The 25462-nt window shown below is 35.1% G+C and overlaps 1 protein-coding gene across 2 annotated transcripts in view; it reads right to left on the minus strand.

Annotated features, from left to right (window-relative positions):
* The window catches only part of LOC138703454 (uncharacterized), a 391108-nt gene that overhangs the window by 9970 nt on the left and 355676 nt on the right, over positions 1–25462 (minus strand). For both annotated transcript variants that reach the window (XM_069831320.1, XM_069831319.1), the window contains one exon: positions 12729–12921. In XM_069831320.1, coding sequence (XP_069687421.1) covers positions 12729–12921 — 193 coding nt within the window. The remainder of the gene's footprint in view (positions 1–12728; positions 12922–25462) is intronic.

Consider the following 25462-nt stretch of genomic DNA (forward strand, 5'->3'; position numbering starts at 1 on the left):
CATTTTGCTCTTTTTTTGCTTCCCTTTCGAGATAAAAATTATTTTATGTGAAACATGAAATTTGTACAAGAAATCATGTATGCAAGTCAGAAAGCATGACATAAAATGTACAATAAGCTAGGTGAGATCCTTGACTGAAAGGATTATCGGCAAAATTTACTGGACGTCTCTCCTACTAAAAAAATTCAAATTTACTACAATTTCACCTTATGCGTGCTCATACCTCGGAATTCACAACTGTATCAAACCAGAGAGTTCAGGAAGGTCTTAATCATAACTGTGTTAGCGACGAACAACTCAAATCATATTAAGAGAAGATTCCATCTTTATTTAACAAGACTGATAATGTTAAATGTAAATTCTTTTGTGAAATTATAACATTACGAAATGATTTAAGGAGCTGTTAATTTGATCTTTAATATTTAAAGGAGCACAAATATGAAGTTGAACGACCTACCTAATGTTTATATTCCACAAATCAACACGTTCATATTTCAGGAAAATTGTATTCTTTTGCTTTGATTCGGTCACTGTACTCTGATGACATTACTTGGCGTCCATAATACAAATCAGATACGTTTATACAGTTCAATCCAATTCATTTCACTGCTGGGTTTATTACTATGTAAACAAAAATACACAATGTGTAGCTAGAAGCTACATCTTTATTAGTGTTCAGCCAGCGGTCTAGGGATTTTAAGAAACTGAGACTTTGAAAAAATATACTCGTTATTGTCTTCCGCCATGACTGAAGCAGAAGTGTTTCTGTCTTAAATTTAGTGGACCCAGATTCAATAAGCAGCAGAGACACGAAGATACGACACTCTTTTGTTCCTTGTCTTTATGCTGTATCTTTTTAAGATAAGTCTTGCGGTATACTGACCACATAAACAAGGCTACTTGTAAAATTTTAATGTTGTATTTTTCAGACTATTACACTTTTACTACGTCACACTACTTTTGACCAATAAAACGGTGCGAAAGGACGTCTTTCATCCAATCACGGCTGCTTATCGCACAATTTTATCGCGTCCCTAGCATTTGTTTAATTTTATCGCGTCCCTAGCATTTGTCTATTTTTATCACTACCCTAGCATTTGTTTCTTTGTTTGCCAACATTTCAAACTGCACTGGTCTGGACGTCAAAAACAGAAAATTACAAACCACTCCAGTCAATGCACAGCACTTTCAAATATGACTCGGATTGGCATTCAAGAACAAGAATTAATAAAGATCACTGGTCATAGCTATGCATCTTCCCTGAAACCCTATTTACAAATAAATGAAGAGCACCATTCGGAAATCCTGAATAAGTTGAGGGATAAATCATGTACATCAACGAGTTCACTTCTTTTACGCACACGTCCAAATATAAATAAACTGAACCACCAACCACTAAAACATTAAATAATTGTTTCTTTTAAAATTATTCATGTGTTATTTTTTATTTCATCATCGTTAATTAAAACGTTTCTTGTTTATTTCATCATCCCTAATTAAAACACTCGTCCATATTATTATGGTTATGTTATAGCTTCTGCTATATGATATTATGAATAATCACGTATCAGAGATTGTTTGATACTAAGATTTATAGAAAATCATCTGTCAAGTGAAGTTGATTACTGGAATCGGGATAATTGAAGTGGAATGCAACTGTTTTAATAAAAATGAAACTTAATCAACAAAGCCTTCTTGACCAGCAACCGTCCACAGAGTTCAATGAAGATTCCATAGTTGGCACAACTGATAAGAAAACAGCTTATCATAACACATTACTGGCATCTACTAGCGTAATATTTATAATGTTGAGATGGTACAAATTTGAAGACAGTTTTGTATTTTCGTAAGTCAATGAATATTTTATTGTATTGGAGTACTTCGTTACTTCTAATCTTTATATACTTTCTTCTAATCGTGTAATAGTCAGTTAAATCCCACTCGAGTTTTGATTTTCTCTAGATAAATCAAAATCTCTAGTGAGATTACTGTTGATAAATTATTCTAATACAATACATATTTGACAATCTTTTCGCTTTCAAGAGAAGGTCTCAAAAATGTCCTCAATAACATAATGTCCAACCAAGAAGGATCCACACCAAATATTCCCACATTTAATGTCCCACACATAATAGGGTCAACATAATGAAAAGGACCTCAACAAAAATTTCCCACATAGCTGAAACGTCCACAGATCAAATAGTCCCACATTTAATGTCCTAGTTAAAATTGGTAAAACCATTAAAATGTGTTTCTACTAAATGTCCCACATACTTAATTACTTTTCATATGATAACGTTTTCAATAATAATCGTTTATCGTTGCCGTAGCATTGAAATGTGGAATGTCAAATTCAAGACTGTAGAATTCAGAATGACCCAAATTATCTATAGTAAAAAAAAATAAAGAAATTTTATTACACCACGATAATCTGTATCATTACTAGAGCCCGGAATTTTAGGTGCTAAAAGTTAACATTGTTCCTCGGTATAGTTTATAAAATAGAAGCCATGCCTCCACTTCTTTGACACGTCATTCTTGTCATTCAGTATTTTCCTTTTAGTACCGTTAAAGGTCTTTAATCCTCTTAACGGCCACTTACAAATTAGCGCACGATTTTCAAGATTCATTACCCAGTCCTCGTGACTGTTGTCTATTATTACATATCGGACTCCTGTGAACTAGGCTTAAAACCCACGGGCACCACATCTATTCATCTACACTCAGTGTCATTTTTAACTTTTAGCACCTAAAATTCCGAGCTCTACATTACTATTAAGGCAATCGAAAAGGTGACAGAAAATATTGGAGATGTTTTAATCAATAGAGCTGTAATGCGAGATGTACGACTAAATTCAGATTTGGAAAATCTTAGAGTCGTAAAAGCTGGTATAAAAAACCATTTGCATCCTCCAAATATTAGAGAGGTACGAGTGACGGAGGTTCTGAATAACATACGAAAGATAGCAAGAGGTAACACAACGCAGCCAGTGCAAATGTTAAAAATGAATAAATACTGACATCAATTTTATAGAAAAATGCAGTAACTTAATAAGAATGGTTTCATATCAGCAAAATAGAAATCGCCCACATTTTCCCTAAATGTATCTCGTAAATTTATTTTCATTTATTAAAATATATTCCTTTCTTGATTTACTGGTATCAAATTTTTGTTGAAGTTAAATGTCCCTTTTTAATACGTAGGGCATTGAAAAACCTGACATAGGCCTAATTGAATACTGACTTCTCCGAAAAAGGACATTTTATGAAAGTGGTGCTTACGAAACGCAGGCCATTTTAGCATATTGGACCTTTTAGGCCGGGAACACATAACTGTAGGACCTTTTGAACAAGGGACATTTTTGCATATTGACCCTTGTAGGAAGGGACCATATCTCTGATAATCATTGTTTCAGTCTAAAAACTTATATTTATAATAATCCATTATTCTAGAGATAAGTTTTTAGATAGAGAAATGTTAACAGCATTATAAAAAAATATTCGGAAGAAACTCTTCAACGAATTTATGATGATTACCACAAAATACCATGAAAGATGCCTTATTGAAAAGACATCCAGCTACAAAAATATTTGAATATGTGGGAAAAAAAAGGAAAGAAGTGAGAAATGCTTTCGAGGGAATAAAGTAATTAAGGACAAAGCTATAAAAGATTTTGTTACATCCCAATTTGACAAGTCCAGAAATGAGGGAAAATGTGTTCATTACTGGCGTCTGACGTATTGGGCTATGCAAAAAGCAAACGCATACTGCCTTATGCTTCAGTATTCCTGGCAGTCAGCTGGTTACTTGAATCCTGAACAAGTCTCGGACTTCAAAAATGTAATTCAGGTGGCAGTTTACTTTATAGCAATGGAGTGTGGTTCAGAAGATTGTTCAGGTGTTGCTTCTGCGTGTTGTGCTTATTGCTCTGCTCCATGCTGTTTCATGCATTTTATAGAGAATCCTCATGTACATTTTTGAAGAAGTGTAATGACCAACATCAACCAAACGATGAGTTACACAAATGAATGCTTTTACGATCTTCATCACCATTGCGAGGTAAGCCTCTGTACAAATTTTTAAGCAAAAATTCCTGTTCGAACCGAAACCCTTCCCTTGTCAGAGGGACTGCCAGTCGTTAATCGCGGATTCATTTGGTACTGATTGTTGTGTATCTAAATGAATAGATGGCGTCAAGTAGTGAATCACGATACTTACAAGGGAACTTGAATTTAATGAAAATTCATATTTAAGATAATTTTCTTTCGTTAAGGAACGTGGTGATAATCAGTATTTCTAAAACGCACTACTCAACAAGAATCTTCAAGTGTACTCCATTGACTGAGCCTTCGAGGGTTGTTAAAAAAAAGGGAAGGATTTATTGGAGGCACTCCAGAAAGGCAAGGCGAGGCAATTGCTTCGAAATTTCGTCGTATATTGGAAGATAACCATGGATTTAGGAAGTTGCGAACAATTGAGGATATTTTAAAAGGAGACTGTAATAATGTACAGAACGTCAATTCGTACAAAAATGCCCCGATCACATCCTGCGATGTCGAGAGAGTTGTCTTAGCATATAGGCCTAAATTAGCTTTTTTACTGGAAAGCAAAGGCACTTCACAATGGAAACCCTGGAAATGGCATTAATTATTGCATACTGCCACGACAACTACCTACTTCAAAAGCTGAGGCACTTTTCCCAAGAATGTTAATCCAATTAATTTTAATATAAATATATTAAGTTATAAGTGCTGTAATATGTATGTAATGACTACCCATTTCACTGTGCGTGATTCGGGTCCCGGATATTGCGGATAGATGGCAGGACTGTGACCCATTTTTCTAGTTGCACACCACTTCGGCGGGTCACGCTGTACATGATGTTTATCTGTGGAGATTTATGTCCTATACAAGTGAGTGTATGTGTAAATGTTCGTATAAGTATACTGTATTGAATGAGTAATGATGATGAAGATGAGGAAGGGAAAAGAAAAACCCGGTGCCGGTACGTAGCCTACTCCTGTCGAATAGCACCAAAGGGACCGCCAGGCTTAACGTCTTCGTCCGACGGACGAATCACTATCAACATTGGCATATGCTTTCTCTTCATATATCTACACTATGGAGAGATTCGGGATTTAACCCAGACATAGTGATTAGAAGTTGTGCACCGCCATCTCTCCTAGTCCCGAGGTAGAAATTTTACTTGAAAATATCTGATCCCGCCGGGAATCGAACCCGGGCCAGCTAGTCGGGAAGCAGACATGCTGCTACAAGTGTTGTAAAATTGTTACTATTTTTACTGCATATTTTTTAAATTTTCAGTGTATACTTACTTACTTTACTGGCTTTTAAGGAACCCGGAGGTTCATTACCGCCCTCACATAAGCCCGCCATAGGTCCCTATTCTCAGCTACACCAATCCAGTCTTTATCATCATATCCCACCTCCCTCAAATCCATTTTAATATTATCTTCCCATCTACGTCTCGGTCTCCTCAAAGGTCTTTTTCCCTCCGGCGGTAATATAACTGTTTTATAAATTCTAATTTAAGATTTTTTGACAGCAGACTGGATGATAAAAGCTTCTCAGCCGAATAATAACAGGCATTTCCCATATTTATTCTGTGTTTAATTTCCTCCCGAGTTCACTTATATTTGTTACTGTTGCTCCCAGCTATTTGAATTTTTCCACCTCTTCAAAGGATAAATTTCCAATTTTTATATTTCCATGTCGTACAATATTCTCGTCACGAGACATAATCATATATTTTGTCTTTTCGGGATTTACTTCCAAACCTATCTCTTTACTTGCCTCAAGTAAAATTCCCGTGTTTTTCCTAATCGTTTGTGGATTTTCTCCTAATATATTCACGTCAACCGCATAGACAAGCAACTGATGTAATCTATTCAATTCCAAACCCTCTCTGTTATCGTGGACTTTCCTAGTGGCATACTCTAGAGCAAAGTTAAAAAGTAAAGGTAATAGTGCATCTGCCTGCTTTAGCCCACAGTGAATTGGAAACGCATCTGACAGAAACTGACCTATACGGACTCTGCTGTACGTTTCACGGAGCCACATTTTAATTAATCGAACTAGTTTCTTGGGAATACCAAATTCAATAAGAATTACATATGAAACTTCTCTTTAACCGAGTCAAATGCCTTTTTAAAATCTATGAATAACTGATGCACTGTACCCTTATACTCCTATTTTTCTGCATTATATTTAAACAAATTTGAGTGCATAAATGCATGAAGATTTTCTAGTTTTTTAGTGCATAAATATCCCCAGTGTACTGGACCATCAACCTGTAGAAGGAAGTACGATATTCTGTTTGTTAATCAACTTAGATGTCCCTCCGTTAGCTATGTTTCGTCTGTTGAATTACCAAGTTTCCTATGTTGTGTCGAAGTTTCTTAGGTACGCACTTCATGCAATTAATGTACCCTCATGCTAATGGAGCGGCAAGCAGAAAATCTGTAATAGGTAAAGTAACCTCTTACTCGGGCACTTTAAGTTACAGACACTTTAAGTTACACCTACTATGGAGAAGTTTGGAGAGCAACTAATTTTAGGGAGTATTGTTATGGTAACAAGAGTGCGGCTTGTATCATGAAGCCATTAAGATTCTTAGACAGTGTTGACGAGCTTAAGCTCGAAGGAGAGGTGAAACGTTCGTTCTTCAGAGGCAAACAATGCTGTCAACAAAACAGGTAGGAACTACCAGTTACCGGTATCAGCTAGTATTTGTCAGTACCTAAATTCGGAACAAAGTTGGGGCAAGAAAATTCAACCTGACAACTAGAAAATTACTACAATTCACTAGCATATGTAGTATAATAGGAGGAAAAATGTTAGATTTCACCCTTAGGGTATAAACTAAGAAGATCAAGAGTATAATAAAACTATTTTATGATCGACCATGCCAAAATGTAGTAATTATACACCTGGTAGCAGCCCTTTAATGGACCTAATTAAAGTACACCTATTCATTAAAGTTCAGGTTTTCCACCAATCAGAAAACACCATTGTAGCAATATGAAAGCGCAAGTATCGATTATTGTCGGATATGCAATCGAAAGACAACTAGCGAAACGTCACGGAGGCTGGGAATCCAATACTGTCGCAGAAGGTTATGTTCTGTTAGTATAATAATTATCGTTAATTGTAAATAATATTCAAATAAATTCAATTTGTCAATGTCTAAATCAATTTCCAGGTTATATCAAGATTAATGTTCATTTTACTCTTTAGATTATATCAAGGTCAATGACATTTGTTCCTCGGAAAAAAATCAATACTTTCGCGTCTGCGCACATCTCACATTTTACGAGATATTGCACAAGGTCACTTCCGCTCCCCAGTCAGATAAGAATAATATGAATACTTATGAATAATTTCAAGTTAGAAATATGGTCGAGCATAAAAAGTCGTATGAAACTTGCCTGTAATGGTAATTAAGACGCTCGTATGAAAATTATGAAACTCGCTTGCGCTCGTTTCATAAACATACTCGCGTCTTAATTACTACCATTATAGGCTCGTTGCATAATGTACTATCGTAGTTGCGCCGTTATTCAAGTTGCGCAACTAAAATTATTACGATTTTCGTGTCTATTATTGACTAACGTGTAAAAACGACACTCGATTTTTGATGTGCAATTAAAAATTGCATGTAATGTAAGTAGTGGTAGTAGTAGTAGTAGTAGTAGTAGTAGTAGTAGTAGTAGTAGTAGTAGTAGTAGTAGTAATAATGTTGTTTTATTTTAACTGGCAGAGTTAAGGTCATTCGGCCTTCTCTTCCACTCAACCAGTATGATAGAAAGTTATGTAATTAATATAAGTCGCACCCTTGTGGGTACCTTTAAACATTGTTCAATATTACGTAAGAAAAATCCCCAGAACCATGATCGGTATTCTTCATGTAAGCCAGACCATTCCAAGTGGGCAGCCCCTGTGATGCCGCGTGGCTGCCCTGGGTTCGGAGGAGCTGTGCCGAGCCCCAGAGGGGGACAACAGGTGTGGGAAAGAGATGGTATACCGATCACTGAGAGGGTTGCACGCGTGCAAGGGGTAGAGTGAGCCATTGAGGTACATATATATGGATGGCACGTTTTATGACATATAGGAAGAATTCAAGAATTACAATAATTGGCTATTGCAAAATAATACAACAAAATAAAATTGTCCTTTTTTCTGTAGTTACGAAGATAATGATATTTCTGTGATTTCTTTCCCTTTCAGCTATATCAGGGAATACTGTTTGAGCAGAATGAATGCGTAACACTGCTTCCAATGCAACATCGAACAAACGTGACATAGTTTTATTCTTATTCAGGTTCATGACTGAGAATATGTGTTCGAAAAGGTATATACAGGCAAACATAACAATTAACTTGCATGTCAATGCGTGGATAAACGGAAACTCTTTTTGTTATAAGTTCTTATAAAACGCAACGAGATCGCCTGGAATATTGTAATATTTATCTTTCAAAATTGTGTGACACTGAAGCCTTATCAATTCTCTTTGGAATTTGACTGGAGCCTGCTCAACATTTACAATAAAGGGCGTCATAAAAATGTTCACAAAGTTCCTACACGCGGCGACATTGTTTGTGGAGAGAGACTAATTAACTCAAATAACGTCACCAGGGAAGGACACACCGAAGTTGAAATCATGCACTCCTTTACAAACATTCCTTCCGTAAAAGGCCGGCTACTTTTGGCGATAATTAGGGCAACAATATAGCTTGGACAGCTCTTTCGGAACTTCGCTCAATGTGCTGCGAAAGGAAGGGAAAATTAATGTTTAATGACATTTTCACTATACAAAAAAAAAAAGAAAAAAACATATATAATTAAACGGACAGAAAATCCTTTAACAGCTTAACAAACGTTTTTATAATAATTCCCATACATTGTTGACAACTGTTCAAAAAAAATTACTATAACCTAGCCATTAATTAAATCATATTGCCCTTAGAGTACTTAATTAGTTGAAATGATATTTACCTCGTCGCAAGAAGACTGCATTTCGAACTTTAGTTTCGTTATTAATGCCTTCCTCTCTTCGCCGATAATGAGCATGGGTATCAAAATGTTTAACTTCAAAGTGACGCTTAATATTGTACGTTTTTGCCGTACATTGATATGACATATTAAACATTGAACATTGTTGTTGTCAGATTAGATAAGATACAAGCTCTCCCAAGAGGGGTTAAATCCTGAACCGACTGTCGACGCACTTCTCTTCATTCTTATTCAAAACAGTTAAGCACAAACGATAGTACACCATATGGATGAATGAATGACTGATGGAACGCATAATCCAGCAATGCCTGCAGAATATCATCGAACACCACCGCAGCGACACAGAGGAGTGGGGGGTCCGCCCAGGGCAGACACAGGGCAGCGTCCGGGCGCCCTAGCCCTCAAACGCTGTGTTGGAATGTTGTGATGTAAGCGGAATAGAATATTGACTAAATCTGCATAGTATCTATGTGGATATCCTAGCATATCCGTTATTAATAGCCAGAGGGTTGGTAATTATGTTATTGAAAATTGAACAGCAAATGTCTGTATCATAGAAAAAGAAACATATGTAAAATCAACTTGGCTCGCAGTCATGAACGTTATGATGCTATGAAACCAAAACAAGAGACTGTATCGGTTCGATTAAAATTCAAATAGCACAGGTCTGCATCGGACGTTTTCGCTCGATAATCCGATAGGTAGCGCACATCCATGATGGGTAAAATTGTCACGAGCGATAAATCTTCGAACGGTATAAGCCGAGCGTTACACATTCGTTCTTGTTACAGTGATGAACTGTGTAGTAACAACATAGTTGTTTACATTTAAAAACTTTCTAGTGTTTAACTAACCTCTCCATAGGACAACTACAAAACTTGCTTTAAAATGTAATATAAATGTTGTAGGTAAATGTTTTTTTCCCCCCACACAGGAGTGATTTTGTTTTTGCAACATCTGATAGATGTTATTAGATGTAAATGTAATTATTATAAACGGAGAATACAATCACGATAATGCAAGAACTATATCACGTTTTCTAGTAGTAGTAGTAGAAATAATAATAATAATAATAATAATAATAATAATAATAATCTCTAATAATTAGTGTATGAGTCTTTACGTCTGTAACAGTTGTGCAGCATGATTATTCGTTTTATTATATTTTCTGTGACGTTATCTCTGTACTAATATTGTTATTAATCTACTGCTATATCAATAATATTTTGTAAAACGTTTCTGCATTGTCGCAGTATATAGGCGGAACACTATGTATGGACCTATCATATTATATATGTGGTAAATCAAATATTGAAATTAATTAGCAATAATAACTATATATCGAAGTTTTTCATACTATTTTATTTATAACTTCATGTTCCTGTTTTGGTACGTTCCATTGACTGTTCCATTAAACGTTTGTCATAAACGCAGAAAATAAAGCCTTATTTTTACCGTATGAGCAAAACATATGTGTATCTTATCTGTCGCCTTCCATACAAGATAAGCCATGTCGGTGAGATGACCTTGTACTGTGCTATTTACTACGAGCGTGTCACAACCGATCGTATCTCACTCGAGGGTGCGACACTCGACCGAGTTCAAGCGAGCGATTTAACTCCAATGCAGCACTCTGGTGGAAGATATATGTGGTTGATCTGAGAAGCTTCTAGGGATGTTCTGACTGTCGAGGACACCAATTGCCATAGAATAAGAGATCTATCATGCGTTACAAGTAATATTTACAATACAAGAAGAAAAATATTTCCGGTGCTTCCAAAAAAGTCCATGAAACTCTTCTAGAAATGCTGTCTGTAAGAATTGAGAACTAGTCACGAAAGAATTTTGACTATAGTCCCGTCGCTCATATTTCCGGAAGCCAATCACGTTGCAGGTCGGCTACATTAAACGTGTGCGTGTTGTGATTCGCTGCTGATGACTTTATGCACTTCCTAAGGCTCGATAAATACTTAATATAATCACCCGCCATTTTGGCTTTTTGGTGTTCGTAGAAAGCACATGAGGACGTTATTTGCCGCTCAATTTATTGCTCAATTACAGTTCGTTTGATTTATTATCATAGGAGCTGCGACATGATAATGTTTAACAGTGCGGCAAATAGATTCCTCGTCCGGTAGCTCGGCAACGGAAGAACAGAAATGGCGAACGTTACTACCTACCTAGACTTTATAGAGCCTTCACTTCTTAGGACGTAAGCAAAGAGGAGGAGTCACGCCGGAAATAACAGCGACGCGAGTAAATTGTGAAAGATTTACAGTGTTACAAATAGGGAGAGAATTTCTAGATCGAAAACATAGTAATTATATTAACATAAAGAATGTAGCAATGACGTCACACGAGGGAACTATACTGGTTTCCATGTTCTAAAGCGACGAAACAGGAAGTAGTTCTAGGCTATAGGCAAGGGCTAAGTGTGTGTTAGAAATATGGCTTTTGTCACATTGAGTATGTATCTTTTCACTGAAATTTATAATACAAAAATTAGTCTGCTAGCGACAAATGAGCGCGGAGCAATGTTCTCTTGTTCGGCGGGACAATGTTGCCAAACATACCAGCGCCAGGCCACTTACGTTAAATGTAGTTGCTTTCGTGTGTCGCATCGTTGCCGCTGTTATTGAGAGTGTAAAAATGTAAATATAAATGTATGTATGTATGTATTAACACTACAATTTGGGTATACACCCGGTGGCAGTGATATATAATATACAATAATACCATATATAATTCTACAATAATTACAGCAATAAAAGAAAAATAAAAAAATAAAATACAGTAAACCTAAATTTATTTCTAACTATACATAAATAGATGCAATAAACCTAGGACTATAAATAAAAACTATTCTATAATAACACCTACAAAAGCAAAAGTAAACCTAACTTATAAGTATTTCTATTTCACCCAAATATTAACAATTTAAGTAATTACATATCACCTTAATTAATTACAAATCAACTTAATTAAATATCATCTTAATTAATTACATATTACCTTAATTTATTTACATATCAACTAAATTACATATCATCTTAATTAATTACATATCAACTTAATTAATTACATGACACAACTTAGATATTTACACTGCGCCTACAATTACATTTTCAGTCTAATCTCTCAAACTTTCCTTAAATGTATTGATTTTGAGAGGACCACCCTGAAAGATTGCCTCAGGTAAGCTGTTACAGTCTACTATTGTGCGGTTAACAAAGGAAAATTTTGCCACGTCCGTTCTTTGTTTTCTACATTTAAACTTCCTAATATGATCAGCCCTGCCTAAGTATGATGGTGTTGATAATCTAGCACTGATGTCGGTCCATGCTTTGCGTCCCATTTGTGCCTTAAACAATGCGGTGAGTCTGATTTTTCGTCGCCTTGATTTGAAAGATTCCCACCCTAAGTCTTTTACTATCTCTTCACCATGTCCCTTTCCCATTTTGACATATTTTGCTGCCTTGCGTTGGACCTTTTCTATTGATAACACTGTGCTTGAAATATCTCAAAGAATAGCACCCTTACATTAATGACATTACTTACGGTTCACTTTGTATATACGGCAGGGACTATGTCAACTAATAACTTATATGTATTGTCTTATTTACAATTACAACATTTATTTTAACATGGGATAAAATAAAACTTGTGAGACATGGGTTAACTGTCAATAGCTTACCTTCTGTAGTGACTGTTCTACTTCTGACTAGATCTGTCTTGTTCCCCACCAGGATCACCGCTTTGGAAGACACAGAATCACTCTTCCACAGACATTGCAGCGTCTCCTCTGCACATCGGAGGCTGGCCCTGTCCACCGTAGAGTACACGACGCAGTAAGCATGTGGCTCGTACGAAGAGATGCAGTTCTCCGGCTGTGGACAAGGTAGGAGAAGAGAAATCAATCGCGATATTCAAATTCATAAGTCAGGATAACACCAGAATTTAATGCTTGCACTGTCTGCTATAAATTAGAAATTATGGAGTGAACTTCTAAGAAACAAGATGCATCGCAGAGTTAAAGATCCATCGCTAATTATACTTTCAAGGTCACTAAGAAATATGAGGTCTACGAAGAAGTTACATGATCTTTGAGCACAGATTCATTAAAAGGGCCATTTCTTCTTTTTAGAACAGTTAATTCCGTCTTTTATGTAATTAAACTAATATTTGTTATTTTAAATTACCTTCCAAGATAATCATAATTTCATAATTCGATAATATTAAAATATTATTGTAATGCTAACTTATCTTCTATTAAAATAAGTTTTTAAAGACTTGAAATAATTTTTGTAATACGGGAAAGACAATCTTACATGGAGTTTAATTTTTCTACATTTCATAATTCAAATTTGCGGTATTTATTTGTACGTTTACTTTTTACATTAACTCACGGCTTGTACTACTTTACATAGTTCCAACTTTCAGGTTCATCGAAGCAATTTTTCTTGAACCTTACTAAATTTATATTCTCTCCGAATTCATGTAATCGTGTCGAATGGTTTAGAGATTCTATTTTCAGTAATTCTGTCTTGATTCCTGATTCTTGATACTTTTACTGAATTTTGTAAGGAAATTATGATCGAGAATTTCTTTGGACTAATAATGTTTTATAGTTTATTTTATGGAACTTTCGTCTGAATATTTCACAGTAACTCGATCATTAAACTACAACGCAAAATGTTGGACAGACATCATGGCGTTATTCAAACTCATAAGTCAGGATAACACCAGAATTTAGTGCTTGCACTGTCTGCTATAAATTAGAAATTATGGAGTGAACTTCTAAGGAACAAGAGGCATCACAGAGTTAAAGATCCATTGCCAATTATACTTTCAAGGTCTCTAAGAAATTTGAGGTCTACGAAGAAGTTACATGCCCTTTGAGCACATATTCATTAAAAGGATCATTTCTTCTTTTTAGAACAGTTAATTCCGTTTTTGTATAATTTAAAATAATATTTGTTATTTTTAATTATCTTCCAAGATTATACAGGATGTTAAAAAGTATCCAATATTTTAGGAGGTGAGATTACGCATCAAAACAAGAAGAAAAAGTCAAATAAACATGGGTCCTACAATACATACTTTCTGAGATCTGAACACTTGTTCATAGGAGGTGCTCAATGTGATGTCCATTTATGGCAATGCATTTTTCTGCCCTACAATACAGCAGGCTACCAGAAAATCATACCCTTAGCATGGAATAATGATACGTGGCAAGTTATACTGAAAACAAAAGTCTGGCTGCGAAAGTGAGCGGGGTTCAGCAGAGATGGTGTTGTGAATTTTCGTAATCAGCATGTGTGGGCTGATGAAAATTCCCATGCACTTGAAGAAACAAGGCATCAGCACTGATTCTCAATCAACGTATGGGCAGGCGTTCTTGGCGATAGATTAAGGGCCATACGTGCTACCACAGAGATTAACTGGGGCTCGTTATCAGGACTTTCTTATTAACGTATTGCCTACCTTGCTGGAGTATGTGCCATGTCAGCAAAGACTACAGATGTGGTTCATGCATGATGGCACACCAGCACATTTTTTTTTCCGAAATGAGCGTGAACAACTGATGCTGACATTTTAGGACCGCTGGATTGATCGGGGAGACCCCACACCATGGCCTGCTCGTTCCCCAAACCTAAATCCCCTAGACTTTCGGTTATCAAGAACCAGGCCAATTTCAAAGAATGCGTGATTCATTGCGCCGAAGGGCAGAGGAATGCATTGCCATGAATCGACGTTACATTGAGCACCTCCTATGAACAAGTGTTCAGATCTCAGGAAGTATGTGTTGTAGGACCCATGTTTATTAGACTTTTTTTCTTGTTTTGATGCATACTATCATCTCCTAAAATATTGGATACTTTTTAACACCCTGTATAGTAGGCTGAATCTGTATAATTGCCCAATGCAGAGCAGTTATTCTTTCATGGAATATTCTCTCTTTCATAGGATACAATACTATAGAAACCATAAGATTGTACAATATTTTATCCAGACACATAGAATATTACACATTATGACATGCTTCGTAGAATATCTTTCCTTTGAATACGTTGTACATATCAGCATCTCAAATCCGTGTTAAAAAATCCACTTTTCTCGCAGTTGCCATCTTCCTTTCTACCCAGGCTTTCTGTGCCATTTTCCCCTCCTCATTTCGTTATTCAGGAGACTGATTTCATTCTACCCTTGCATTTCGTATCGCGTCATACTATTGAACCAGTGAGTTGTATTGTGTGATGTATGAAAATTCCGCTCACAGGGTTTGTTTCACCGGATATTCGATTTGTTTCCACACGGCTACTGTGTTACTCTTTTGTTACAACTCCCGTACGCTGAGGAGTTTCCACATCGCGACGTAAAAGAGATTTTCGATATTTGTGATGTGCCCAACCAGACAGGATACTCTGCCAGTGTTACCTGTGACAGAAGCGATATTTTAGATGCCTTCCCGAACCATAAACGATCTGAAATTTAGTACTCCTGTGCAGATTACCTCCACTAAAGACAGGCAAAGTATTAAATTTCATATTCGTCCAGTGTTTTCCAAACTTATGTGTCACGGGCTCTTTGAAGCTCATATTTCATTTCGGCTGACCCCCAAAATGTTTTGCATAATTTAGGCTGGTAAATCTTCGACACATTAAACATTTGAAGGGTTCAGAGCCATAGTGGGCCAAACGCCATATATTAAAATCGAAGAAAACAAGGCTTAAAATTGAGTGATTACCATAATTTAATGAAATATATAGCAAGTAAGATAAAGTATGCACATCAAAATTAAATGATATGTCAATCTTCAATAAACTATGGCATTTCGTTAACTTTAAACCTTGCTTCCTCCGTTTTTAATAAATGGCGCTTGGCCCACTATGGCTCTGAACCCTTCAGAATGTGTTAAATTAAGCATCCTTAATAAATTGGCAGCGGTATCGAATTTAATTTTTAGCTTTTGAATATACGTAATCTGAAAATATAAATAAAGTTATTTCGCTATTAATGGAGAAAAATTCGTTCCGGCAACGGGAATCAAAACTCAGGACCCTCAGTTTGACGCGCTGAGAGCTCTTACCATTTGAGCTATGCCGAGACCGGATTCACAGCTCCGGCCGAACTCTTCTCTTCCTTTGTATCGTCAGAATTCGGCCGGCGCACAGTGGTCTAGAATGCAAATTTAGCGGGACATATTAATAACTTTTCAGCTACCTAACAGATTTTTATGAAATTTTACACAGTAGTTACAGGTAGCATATATGTTTTGTATGCAAGCTCTCATTACGTTGGTATAAGGGGAACTATCCCTTATAGAGGGGCGCATTTAGACAAAATTAGAAACTTATCTCCTATCTGACAGATTTTTATGAAATTTTACAAAGCAGTTACAAGTAGCATATATGTTTTGTATACAAGCTCTGATTACGTTCGTATAAGGGGAACTACCCCTTATAGGGGGCGCAATTAGACACAATTAGTAATTTTTCTCCTATTTAACAGATTTTTATGACTTTTACAAAGTAGTTACAGGTAGCATGTATGTTTTGTATACAGGCTCTCGTTACGTTGGTATAAGGGGAACTACCCCTTATAGGGGGGGGCGCAATTAAACAAAATTAGTAACTTTTCTCCTATTTGATAGATTTGTATGAAATTTTACAAAACAGTTATAAGGAACATATATGTTTTGTATACAAGCTCTGATTACGTTGGTATAAGGAGAACTACCCCTTTTAGGGGGCACAATTAGACAAAATTAGTAACCTTTCTCCTATGCAACTTGACCATTTGCAATTTTATATTATGTAACTGATCTTGTCTATTGTAATTTCCTACTATATTTTATGTAATTTCTAAGTTATTTTCTTTTGTGTTGTTTTGCAATCAAATTTTGTATCTCATGTATTTGTATTATTGAAACCTGGTTGAGTGGAAGAGAAGGCCTCATGGCCTTAACTCTGCCAGGCAAAATAAATCTACTACTACTACTATTTAACAGATTTTTATGAAATTTTACAAATTAGTTACAGGTATGTTTTGTATACAAGCTCTCATTACGTTGGTCTAAGTGTAACTACCCCTTATAGGGGGGGCGCAATTAGACAAAATTAGTAACTTTTGTCCTATCTAACAGATTTTTATGAAATTTTATACAGTAGTTACACTTAGTACATTTGTTTTGTGTACAAACTCTGTTTACGTTGGTATGAGCAGAAGTGCCCCTTACAGGGGGATGCATTTAGACAAAATCTTTTGGACACTCGGAAAGCTTATATGGTACATAATTAACAAGCTGTCATCTTGAATTCCCTGAATTATACAGCGGAAGCAGATTCGGTTCACAGATATTGAAATAACTGCAACCGAGAAAAATTGCACTACTGCACCTCGAAAGAATAGTGCTCTTAAATTATTACTTCCGCAAATCTGCGCACCTTAAGACTAGATTTAAAATAGAGGTAAATAGTGAAGGAAGTGAAAAAAAAAATCATTTTTTGACGAACCAAAGGGGTTTTTTTTTTCTCTACCTTAGCAAATTCTGCACTCAATGGTTATATTTATATTTTGTCCCATGCCCATTCATGCTAATTTGACATGCTATAACAACATTAAATGTAACACAAACAAACAGTGTTACATACCTAAAGAACTACTTGACATGTTGATACAAAATATGAATGGAATCGACCACTTACAACAGAGTTACAGCACAAGGAAAACGGCAGACTCGCGGCGCTTGCTGAGTAAGAATGCTGGGTGGCGAAATGTGGCATGTTACCGGCTTCTTATCTAGCTATGCAGCCACCTCCGCTGATTAAGATTATCAATTCAGTGTTACTCAGTTATATAGGAAAAATAATTTAAGGGTTTAATTTAATTTTTTTACATGTCATTTTTCTCCATTTGTCCTCCTAAATATGGATTTTAGACCACTTTGCGGCGCTGTGAATCGGGTCTCGGCATAGTTCAGATGGCAAGAGCACTTAGCTTACCAAGCTGAGGATGCTGGGTTTGATTTCCGGTGCTGGAACGAATTTTTCTTCATTAGTAAGTATCTACGTGAATGACTACATAAATTCGTTGATTACACAATATTTGAATAGAGGACAGCGAAGTCCTCATATAAGAATATATTTAAGTATCAAAGTTATTTTACGTTATATCAAGTCTTTGCTGTGAAAAATGGAACCAGTTTTTTTTATAGATTCGTACCATAATGTTATCAGTGGATGATAGATGTTGCTTTTCGAAGTCTGGCTCAATTGTAGATAGTCTTAAGTAGCAAGTTTATCTCAACATTAAGTTATGCCCTAGATCATATATACCCGGATTGCTCGGCCTTATAGGCTTTGACTGTAACAACTTTTGCCAGGCTTACTATGCTGCCATCTAGTTGTTACATAAGAAGTCACGTCGTAACTCCCATTTGAATTGCATTAGCGACTGTACTGTCATCTCGTGTTCGTTTACGACGGACGGGTAGCGATCCTGGCGGTTGTTCTCTTCAAAGTGCTATGTGTTACATATGATCTAGGGTTATGCTCATGCATATGGCGTTAAGTGTTGTATTGGATTTCGGGAAACATCGGTATAAATAAATAAATAAATAAATGAATGAATGAATGAATGAATGAATGAATGAATGAATGAATGAATGAATGAATTAATTAATTAATTAATTAATAAGTAAATCAATAAATCAACAAATAAATAAACAAGTAAAATAAACAAAAAATAGATAAATAAGAAAATAAATAAATAAACGAGAAAAAAAATAAGAAAAATAAATAAATAAATAAATAAATAAATAAATAAATAAATAAATAAATAAATAAATAAATAAAATAAGGAAAGGGATGGATGGATGGATGGGTAAATACCACTACTTTAGGCTTATTATAAATTTGAAGTCTGAACGGCTGCTTTGTTTGTACATATCGTGATTCAATAGATGGTGCCACCTTTTGATTCAGCAATGTTGATTTAAGGATCAAATCAAGTATCAAGTCTCCCTAGAATTCCTTCACCGGCACAGATAATATGTCGTAATGATGATAATGCATATTGAAATTGAGAGTGATTGTTGAATGAAGATGGAAACGGTAGAATTTCGACAAAATATTTCAGAAACTTTGGCTTTATCCACCACAAATGCGACTCAGCCATCCCGGGTTCGAAGTCATCATAAGGCAGACTGTCACAGTACAAAAGACTAATCCAGTATATCAAAAGTTCCCCTCAGAGAGAAGCCTCCAAGTAACGTCATACAAAGAGAGAAAGTTGTAATCTGGGTATCTCCATCTGGTTTTATCTAAGCTCTTACTTCACTCTGTCATATTTCTGTTAAATGAAATGGGAGAAAAGATAAAATGAAATGACAAGTGTTGGTGGAATGAAAGTTGTAAAGTTGAGAAAGTGAGAGATGGGAAATCCCCGATTAAACACACACACATACATAAAATATCACTCCAGAAACGTCCGGGATCTGGCACGAGTCCGTATTCTAGTACGAATCGGCCTCTCTGTCTTCAGCTACGGAGAAGATTGTTATTAGGGATGGAGGAAATAATTTAAATACCGATATATTGATATTGCAAAATATTACAAACCTAACTTCGATAATTGATATTGATAAATATATATATATATATATATATATATATATAAAGAAAATATATCGATATATCGAAACGATTATCGATATATCGCTATTCCGTAAGCAAGTTAACATATTATATTAATGCAATTACATTTCCAAGTGTACATTTATTGCAAGAAACTTACTTATATTTTAATATTTCTTATTAGAATTGAAATTAATATCATAACAGTCCAAAGCACAAATGTAAAATTGTAACGGTAAACAATACATTTTCAATACCTAAATCAAAATCATGATGGAGGTAGAGTGAACTTAATCGATACAATGGAAAAGAGTTAAGTGAACTCTGCATGGGTCAGTATTTGATACCGGAACAGGATTCAATTATTCTAATTTGATATTGGGTTCAATCCAGAACACAAATATAACCTATATTGCTCTTTTGTACCTAACATAAGAATTTTTTAATGTAAGTAAGCAGTACTTGTATTAATTCTTAAACGTAAGTAAACAGTACTTATATTCATTTTAAATATAAGTAAACAGTATTTACAATGTTAGAAGTTTTAACAAACTTCAGAAGTTATTTGATACAATCCTTCTATAGTAAGTTTCAATTGCGAGTTATTATTACACTCCAACGTTAGAAACATCATTCGTGATGATGATAGGAATAAATGTTTATGCACTAAAAGATATAATAAGAAAAGAGAATGTCAGTACTAGGCTGTGCATAGAAATCATAGCCGTAAACAAATGTCATAAATTATTGAAGTCAGACGGTTCCTTTTCAGAGTGGCAGTTGTTCCTGCCTTGGAGAACATTAATACTAAAACAGTAGTAGATGAACCTCCCGTCTCAGTCTCACGTTCGCATATGTTGCATTTTGAATTTGGTACTGCATATTAAATAGTTTGAATTCGAATTCTAGTTCAGCCAATCTGAGCAAGGTATTTATTATATCGTTTAATGTTAAAAAATCTGATGTTATGAATTATTATTATGGAATCCCTCAGGGCTCCGTATTGGGTCTGATATTGTTTTTGCTAGCTACTAATGACCTAGCCTATAATATAAATGCTGATACACTACTGTTCGCGGATGATACTACTTTTTTAATTAACCATAGTGATATTAACTATTTGAAAAGCTTTGCTCAACATAATTTAAGAGATGCTGAAGTTTGGTTTAATGCAAATGGATTTATGTTGAACCCAGCTAAAACTGAACGTGTGATTTTTACTCTAAAGAAGACCAATGAACAAAACCAATTTAATATGTTAGGAATTATTGTTGATTCCAAGTTGACATGAGAAAGTCATATTGATCATATCTCTACTAAACTTTGAAGAACTTTGTTTTTCCTTAAGAGATTAAAAACTGTTGTACCTGAAAACTATATTCGTGATGCTTATTTTGCTTACTTTCAAAGTACTCTTACTTGTGGAATATTGCTATGGGGCAACAGTGCTTTTATAAATAGGGTCCTATTGCTTCAAAAAAGATCCATAAGAATTATATCCAATGCAACTTTTAATAAACATTGTAAACCATTATTTGTGAAAAACAAAATCATGACTGTAATAAATTTACATATTCAAGAGTTAATTTTGTATGTTAAAGACAGTCCTCCAGCTTTAACATTAAGAAATTATATTCATTCCTATGATATAATACAAGGAAATGATTTTAATATCACAAAATGTAGACTTGCTAAATCGCAAAAAAAAAAAAAAAAAAATAATAATAATAATAATAATAATAATAATAAAATAAATAAAAAAAATTATCAAATGTCATTGAAGGTTGCAATTAAATTTCCATCACACATTCTTAATTTAAGCAGAGCTGCTCTCAAATTTTACACCTCTAGTTTGTTAATTTTAAATCCATTTTATAATCTTGACGATTTTTTTATTGTACAATCTCTTTGTAATTGTTACATTTTAGCTGACCTTGTCTATACATATTGTTTTTAGACATGTAATTTAAACTATTCAACATTTCAAGGTTGCATAATTACGCAACTGTCCACCTTCATTAGTGCCATCTCTCAACGAATTATCGAAGTTGTCTAGTATGGATTTTCTTGTTGATAATAATAATTCCACAAAAAAAAAAGATAAATTTATGAAAAAACCGATATATTGTTTCCATCTCTAATTGTAATACAATGCCAAGAAATTTTCTACTAAGATAATTATGACTTTCCAACTTGAAGAACCGAGTTCAGGTCTCTGAAAAGTAGAATATGAATCGGTGTACACGTTTTTCGCGGTCAGATTACATTATAATATCTCTATTTATTCTAGTCGCCGTTATAGAGTTTGCCTATTTGTTACTATTGCCATGGTTTTACTCCAGATTATTTACAAGCTGTTTTTGACTAAGAAACATTCGGCAGTGTAGTCGTTAATGCACTACACTAGAACTGCTTTGGTTGAGGATTGTATTCTTGATAAGGTCGTTTATTTTCCAATTGACGTAATTCTTCCGGCCACTCAGTGACTCCAGATTCGACTCAGTATATAACAGAAATGAGTATCAAGAAGTTTAACTTGGGGGAGTGATAAGAGCGGCAAGCATATAGGAATAACACCCTTACTGCTACTAATGCCAGTTGTGTTCAAAGATGGGAGTTTTAATCTCCTGCTTCTTTGGACTGTAATATGAACAAATTTTAATTTTTGATTTTGATAAAAGCACGGGAATTATGAACGTCGCCTTTTTCCTAAAAGAAAGCAACGAGAATAAGTTACATGTGATAGGATTTAAGTGTAACTTTTTATTGCATTCAACTATATTAATTATGAAATCTATTTTAAGGGGAATAAGAAAGTTGGTGTTGATGAAAAAATCATCGGTTTATATAATTATGTAATATTAATATTTCGAATTTTCTGTTTGAAAAATGTTAGATGATTAGGTGTATAGTTTAATAAGTGAGGTGTTCGGGCATAAAACATGGTAACTGACATTTTGGTCAACAATGAGATATGTAGCGTATAATATGGTATCTTACACCCTGCGTCTAATGCAGTAGTTAGTTTTCCAACATTTCAACAGATGGCAGAAGTATACAGATTTTACTTTCCTGGTAACTATACAAACTGTTGTATGTATAAATGTTTACCTACCAAATAACTTCAAAACACTAAAACATCACTTACCATGCTTTACTTCCGAACTATTCAAGTTTTAATTATGTTACTGCACTAGCCATTTTTTGTTTAATTTCGTGAGCATTTGTTCAGTTAAAATTCAATAAGTCAAATTAAAATTCTAATTTATTTATTTTATAATTTTACAATAAAAATGTAAGAGGTATCGTCAGTTACAAATGATCTTATAAATTTAAATTAAATAGTTCATCCACACTATAGCAATTATGTTGTTTCAATAATACTTTAAACATGTCACTAAATTCGAATAAGAACATTCTCTAATAATATTAACAAGCCGTTTGTTAAATAATCTTGGATTAGTAGCTTTATAAGTTTTATAATATTAGGTAACCTACAAAACGGAATAATAATTCCTCCGTCTTCTTGTATTGTGACCATATAATATTTTCAGAACACTTATAATGATTTCTATTGTCATAAACATGCTTCACACTAGCATATACTCGTATGTGCAAGTATGGAAGTTGTAAAATAGAAAGTTCACTAAACAAAGGTTGGCAGGAAGCCCTAGAACCATTACCAGTAATTATTCTAATTGCCTTCTCTTACAGAACAAAAAAGTCTTTTGAGCCACTGCTGTTTCCCCGTAGGACAACTACATACGAGCTAAGAATGCTATGGAAAAATCCATTATAAAGCCGTAGTTTCCAAGAGCCACGGATCCGATGCACCAGGCATGAAATTCTGTTGACGCTTGCTGTATTGCTATCGCCAGAGTTTCTGACGCATGTCCTTGACTACAATGCACAGTCTGCGAGCATCTGTTGATAGTGTAGCTGAGAATGGTACCACCTCCTATACACGTCACGTCAGCAATCTGCCAACCACAGTTGTCAGTCTTGCTGCTCAGACTGTGGCAAAGTAAGATACTCGCACTTAACTTTCCCTACACTAGCGTTCCTGTGGTGTGTCCTTGAGTACAATGTCCAGTTAGTGAGTTTCTGTTGCCACTGCAGCTGAGAACGGTATTTCCTCCTAAATACACGTCACATCAACAATCTGCCAATCACAATTGTCAGCTTTATCGCTCATAGACTATTACAAAGGTAAGACACTCGCTATTAAGGTTCCCATTACTTATTTAACATGCCAAAAACGGTGGCGCGGCCTATACATATAACGTCAACTGGTTTTTATAGCAGAGTGTCAATGCCTCGCTTTAAGTCAAGATGGCTGACAACATGGATCTAGCAATTATTTCTTTGACAGAACATCTATCTTTATGAGCTTTCGTTTTATCCATGTTAGGCATTAAATTGTATTGTTATTTACTACTACTACTACTACTACTACTACTACTACTACTACTACTACTACTACTACTACTACTACTACTACTACCAGCTGAGTTTTCACAGGAGGATGTGAAACTAGTTCCGGGAAGAACGTTCGGGACAACATCGCCACGCTGCGGCTGCGAAGAAACATTTACCAATGTGAAATTTTCACTAACATTGCGAGAATCAGAAAGAGACTTTTTGCTAAAAAATTGCAAAATTGAGCTTTGGGGTCGCTTAGACATATCAAAGAGCACGGAATGATAGTGGGAAGATTGTATTAAAAATATAAACTCTCAAATGCACTAAACGTTAGACGAACATTTCACAATAAAGACAGAGCTCGAACTAACGAACGGGTGGATGAGTTTAAAATCGACAATGCGCAATATTTAACATCTGAGCAACAGAACTGTCAAAACAATCTTTTAATATGTTTCACAATGAGTTAAATTTCATATTGTGTCAGCTTAATTTTCTTAAAAAGTTCAGTACTAGGCGGTAGGTCTCTCTGTAATAAAGATAGCATTATTGTAAAAAAAAAAGTCATTCGGATGTGAAGGTAACTACAACGCGACTAATTTGTCTCGTCAGAGGGTTGTTGTTTACGTAAGCACAGTATTGACACACGGAATATTCACTGAATATTGGTTGTACGTTGGTATAACTAGTGCAATGGCATGTTTTGTATACTTTTCTATAAACCCTTTAAAGTAAGGATTTTTCAACGTTTTGAATTGAATATTGCAACATCATCATTCTACATAAATCCTGGCAAAAGTCGTATTTCATATTTGATGCGGAATTTGAAGTTGAACCCTTATTTTCTTCTAACATACGAGCAACATTTTTCATGTGTTTCTGTGTATTACATTGATGTTCTTTCGATTGTTTTGTTATCTTTTTTAATGCACAAATACATAACCGACACTTAATTGTTTCACCAGTATCACTACTAAAAATGTGGACACCATATTCTTGCATTAAAGAATGCACCCTATGTTTTTTAACATCGGTCTTCGGCATTATAATCACTTGAACTAAATGAGGGGTTGGAAAGCAATGGTGGATCATTAATGTTTAGGTGAGAGGTTTGGACTTTTTCCATTGCTGGTTGTCACAATCAAAATATTAAGACACAACGTTTCGAAGGTTGGTTCTTCCTTCGTCTTCAGGTGGAAGGAAGGAGAGAAAGGAAAAAAAAAACCTACTGTTGGGATCGTTACGTACAGCTATTCTGTATGACTGATCCACCGAAGCCAGGAATCAATCGATCAGTCATACAGAATAGCTGAACTTAACGATCTCAACAGTAGGTTTTTTCCTTTCTCTCCTTCCTTCCACCTGAAGA

This window comes from Periplaneta americana, chromosome 7 (assembly GCF_040183065.1).
Source record: "Periplaneta americana isolate PAMFEO1 chromosome 7, P.americana_PAMFEO1_priV1, whole genome shotgun sequence".
NCBI classification, from domain to species: Eukaryota; Metazoa; Arthropoda; class Insecta; order Blattodea; family Blattidae; genus Periplaneta; species Periplaneta americana.